At 61.0% G+C, this 1,108-nt stretch overlaps 1 protein-coding gene across 1 annotated transcript in view; it reads left to right on the plus strand.

Moving 5' to 3' along the window:
• Positions 1 to 1,108, plus strand: part of LOC115276014 (disks large homolog 5-like) — a 96,007-nt gene that overhangs the window by 94,227 nt on the left and 672 nt on the right. The window contains exon 3 of the mRNA XM_029919750.1: positions 628 to 814. Coding sequence (XP_029775610.1) covers positions 628 to 814 — 187 coding nt within the window. The remainder of the gene's footprint in view (positions 1 to 627; positions 815 to 1,108) is intronic.

The raw sequence follows: 1,108 nt of genomic DNA on the forward strand, positions 1-1,108 counted from the left end.
TACTACCAGTGAGTGGGCCCCGCTCTTCCTTGCCTCTGGGCTGGGAGCCAGCGGTCGTGGTGCTGCCATGACTCTGCCGCATAGCAGTTAGTGGGCCTTCACGTGGTGGCTTTGCATCTTGGGTCTCCAGTGGTGTATCTAAGTGTGGGGGGACATGTGAGCCCTTCACACAGCGAGGGACCACCTTGGAAGCACAGCAGGGAGGAAAGGGATCGGGACAGTCAGGTTGCTGGGCTCCTGAGCCGCTGGGCAGGGGCTGTGCTGCAGCTCCTGCTGTAGGAAAGGTGGGTGGCTTGTTCCCCTTTGGTCTCCTGGGGCCCCGCTAAGGGTGTTGGCCCGCCGTTTCTGCCCACCTGCTGACCTTTGCCCCCCCTCAGTACTCAGAGGTGCCGGGTCTCCACCAGGTAAGGGCTCATCCCTCACGTTGGCCTTCATCCATGTGCCCTTTGTGGTGTCAGGTTTTTGAAAAGTGGTTTGGGTCCTCCCGGCACTTGGCTGACATCGGGCTCTGGCCTGCCTCTGACTATCACTGTCCAAGTGCTGGGGGCTCCCCCCGGGAGAACTGGGACCTGGAGGGGCTGGAGAGGGTGGAGGCTGGCTGGGGTTCACTGTGTGTGTCGATTATAGCACACTCCATAGCCGGCTCCTGAGCGAGCAGACCCAGCTGAAGGATGGCATGGACGTGCTGAGGCGGGACAACGGACAGCTGTTGCGGGAGCGTAACCTGCTGCAGCAGCGGTGGGAGCACGTGACGCGGCTCCATGAGGAGGACCAGAAGGAGACTGGTGACCACTGGGCCGAACAACAGCAGCAGGTACAGCCGGGCGGGGTGGCCGGGGCACCGTCTTACCCACTCATCCATCCACTCGTCCTGAATCCTCCCACCTCCCATCTATACTCCACCTCCCAACGTTACTCCCGCGTCCCATTCATCTGCCTTCTTCCCATTCATCCTCCCTCCTTCCATCCATCCTCCCTGGTCCCATCATTATTCCCACCTCTCATCATTACTCCCTCCTCCCATCATTTCTCCCTCCTCCCATCCATCCTCCCTCCTCCCATCCATCCTCCCTCCTCCCATCCATCCTCCCTCCTCCCATCCATCCTC

The sequence above is a fragment of the Suricata suricatta genome, chromosome 2 (genome assembly GCF_006229205.1).
Source record: "Suricata suricatta isolate VVHF042 chromosome 2, meerkat_22Aug2017_6uvM2_HiC, whole genome shotgun sequence".
NCBI classification, from domain to species: domain Eukaryota; kingdom Metazoa; phylum Chordata; class Mammalia; order Carnivora; family Herpestidae; genus Suricata; species Suricata suricatta.